This window comes from Nanorana parkeri, unplaced genomic scaffold (assembly GCF_000935625.1).
Source record: "Nanorana parkeri isolate BGI_ZX_2015 unplaced genomic scaffold, ASM93562v1 scaffold1533, whole genome shotgun sequence".
Taxonomy (NCBI): Eukaryota; Metazoa; Chordata; class Amphibia; order Anura; family Dicroglossidae; genus Nanorana; species Nanorana parkeri.
In genome coordinates, this window is record NW_017307801.1 from 57,201 (window position 1) to 60,347 (window position 3,147).

The 3,147-nt window shown below is 46.5% G+C and overlaps 1 protein-coding gene across 1 annotated transcript in view; it reads right to left on the bottom strand.

Moving 5' to 3' along the window:
• Window positions 1–1,922: 1,922 nt before the first annotated feature.
• LOC108798664 (protein-arginine deiminase type-1-like) overlaps window positions 1,923–3,147 on the bottom strand; it is a 30,717-nt gene continuing 29,492 nt past the window's right edge. Inside the window, exon 15 of the mRNA XM_018570441.1 lies at window positions 1,923–2,219. Within this exon, the coding sequence (XP_018425943.1) occupies window positions 1,986–2,219 (234 nt within the window). The 3' untranslated portion in view covers window positions 1,923–1,985. The remainder of the gene's footprint in view (window positions 2,220–3,147) is intronic.

Consider the following 3,147-nt stretch of genomic DNA (forward strand, 5'->3'; position numbering starts at 1 on the left):
ACACTAACTGTAGAGATTTGTGTCCCCGGAGGCGGCCTCGAACCAGGACGGCGAGGTCTCATTCCTGTGGCTATGCCGCAGCTGCGTCTTCCCACGGTGCTCTTGGTATCCTTAGTCGCGTGAGGTTACAGGGCCCACGGGGGGGGTCGCTGTTTGGTTTTGTTTTTTTTCTGTTTTATTTTGTTTTATATTTCTCAAGTTGGTTGTTTAAATAAAAAAGACGTCTTTGTGTAAACGCTCCGAGTTCTCCGATTTATTTTTCCCGTGTTGGCTTTTTTTTTTTAATGAAACGAGATTAAAGAGAATGTGAAAGTTTGAAGCGGAGGCGGGATCGGCGCTAGGTTCACACCTGCGCGATCGTGGGCGCGGCCTCATTGATTTCAATGGGGTTATATCATCCGCGTTGGGGCTGGTGTTGATCCTAGGCAGGTTGTATATCTATGGAGACCGTCCTAGGCAATGCCCACATGTGATGCTGAACCTCCATAGATGAAGGAACTGTAAGATGGGGGCGGGGCCAGGCGTAGTCATGCTGGGGAAGGAAGGGCTAGATCAGGGGTAGGCATTCCAGCTGTAGTGAAACTACAAATCCTGCCGTGGCTGTCAAGAGCCTCGTATTGCCTCATGGGGATTTGTAGTGTCAACCACAGCTGGGGTGCTAAGGTTGTCTACCCCTGGGCTAGATAACACTGGACGTCCTCCAGCCAGGAAATGAGGCGGAGCTCTATCTGACTTGCTGCGGCTTACAATGCACATTGGGAAGTTCCCAGTGTACAGGGATTATCAGAGGAAACCAGTACAACTGTGCAAGACTGAAGGGAAGGATGGAGGTCAGATAGAAGACTGAAGGGGAGGTCAGATAGAAGACTGAAGGGATGGACGGAGGTCAGATAGAAGATTGAAGGGGAGGTCAGATAGAAGACTGAAGGGATGGACGGAGGTCAGATAGAAGATTGAAGGGGAGGTCAGATAGAAGACTGAAGGGGAGGACAGAGGTCAGATAGAAGATTGAAGGGGAGGTCAGATAGAAGACTGAAGGGATGGACGGAGGTCAGATAGAAGACTGAAGGGATGGACGGAGGTCAGATAGAAGACTGAAGGGATGGACGGAGGTCAGATAGAAGACTGAAGGGGAGGACGGAGGTCAGATAGAAGACGGAAGGGGAGGACGGAGGTCAGAGGAAAGACTGAAGGGGAGGACGTAGGTCAGATAGAAGACTGAAGGGGAGGACGGAGGTCAGATATAAGACTGAAGGGGAGGACGGAGGTCAGATAGAAGACTGAAGGGGAGGACGGAGGTCAGATATAAGACTGAAGGGGAGGACGGAGGTCAGATATAAGACTGAAGGGGAGGACGGAGGTCAGAGAGAAGACTGAAGGGGAGGACGGAGGTCAGAGAGAAGACTGAAGGGGAGGTGACGCCGGAGTTTAGATTTAATTGCAAAATTTGCAGTTGGTGTGTCAGGAACCTCCCACCGATCTTGTATATAATCTCTGCAGTAGCATTGAGGTTTGTGGAGGCGGCCAATATGGATACTTACTGCAACTCTCTTTAATAATACTCTTGTGTCGTCGGCAATCCCAGCAACTGAAAACATCGTAATTTGTGTCGTGTGTTTCAACTTGTCAAAGTAACCGCAATGTGGAGATTCACCCACGGAGGCCGAACCTTTATTCACAGCTTTCCAGAAACAATTGCTCTGTGGTTAAATATATATATAATCAAGCTCCCGGTGCCCCTTCTATCTCCCCGTTTCCAGCAAAAACTAGGTAGAAAACTAAGCCCAGCGTCCACCAGTACAACCAGCTCCTGGTCTACAGGCCACGTCATCAAGCAGAGGTCGTAGAAGTGAAGAAAATAGTTGCTTAATGGTCCTTTTCTTGGGTTGCATGGAGGTTCCGTGCGTCTTCCACGGTGCCAGGTTTTGTAAATTGCGTCCATTGCTGGTGAAAACCGCGTCATTTCCGCCTCTTGCGTCGGAGGGTTAAGGTTCGCATTGCCACCACTTGAAGTTGAACGGTTTCCTGACTACGTTGGTGCCGCAGTGAATCTCTCCGCAGTACTGGTGGTAGGAGGCAAAGTCGTCCAGGAAGTAGCATGTTAACCCCAACGGTTCCAGCTGGGAGCGGACCTTCTCCTCCAAGCAGCACTTCCCATTAATCTTGGGGCCAAACGGCTTGGGAATGCCAAGATTGTTTCCCAGGACCAGCATGTTGACCTTGAAAACAAAAACATTGGATGAGGTTACCAATCTCCAGAAGATGTAAAGTCCAAAGTTTTACTCAAGAGGATCCAAACAAATTCCAAGAAGAGAAATACAAAGTATGATATGCAATGTGTACATCACCGTGAGTCGTCCCCTCCCCCCAATGTCTCTTATGCGTTTCACCACCTGGGGTTAATCATAGATTGGATGAGTTATGGTTTGATGGCCAAGCAGTAGACTGATGAATGGATATGGAATGGGGAGGGCAATAGGAACAGTCGTGGAGTCACTTCTAGCATGCGTGGTCATGGTCTTAAAATGCGACTCCAGTCAAAACATTGCTGCGGAAGTCCTAAACCGTGGAAGGATTCAGGACCTCAACAAGTTTTAATTGTGAGTTTTCTCACCCAAAATATTTGATGTTCAACGAAATGATATAAGACATTCAAAGCTACATGAGATTTGAGGGGCTGCTCCTTCCTTGCCATGAGGTTTCAGAAGGTCTTTTATCTTTCATTTCCATCCTCTGGTTCTTTGGTGACCCCGATGAAAACAAACGTGCGTTCTGAACTGGCTGTGTACTTACCTTTCTAGATTTTTTTTTATTATTCTAATATGTCTAACCATTTATCTATTAAGAGGCTATTTATAGACTACATGTACATATTTGGAATTAATTTTGACACTCCCTTACGGCTAAGACGAATTAATGCCGCTAATTAATTCATACATTTCCACCTTCCCTTTTGGGTAAATTTTATAAATTGATTTCATAAACTCTATGTACATTCATGTCTCCTTTTCATACACTTCTCACACATTTTATAAATAAATATAAATTTCATATACACACACACACACACACGGTTTATTCTTGTCCATCCCAGATAGGGGATATGCTTATCCCATCTGGTCCTAATTTTTTATTTTTGTGTGTGTG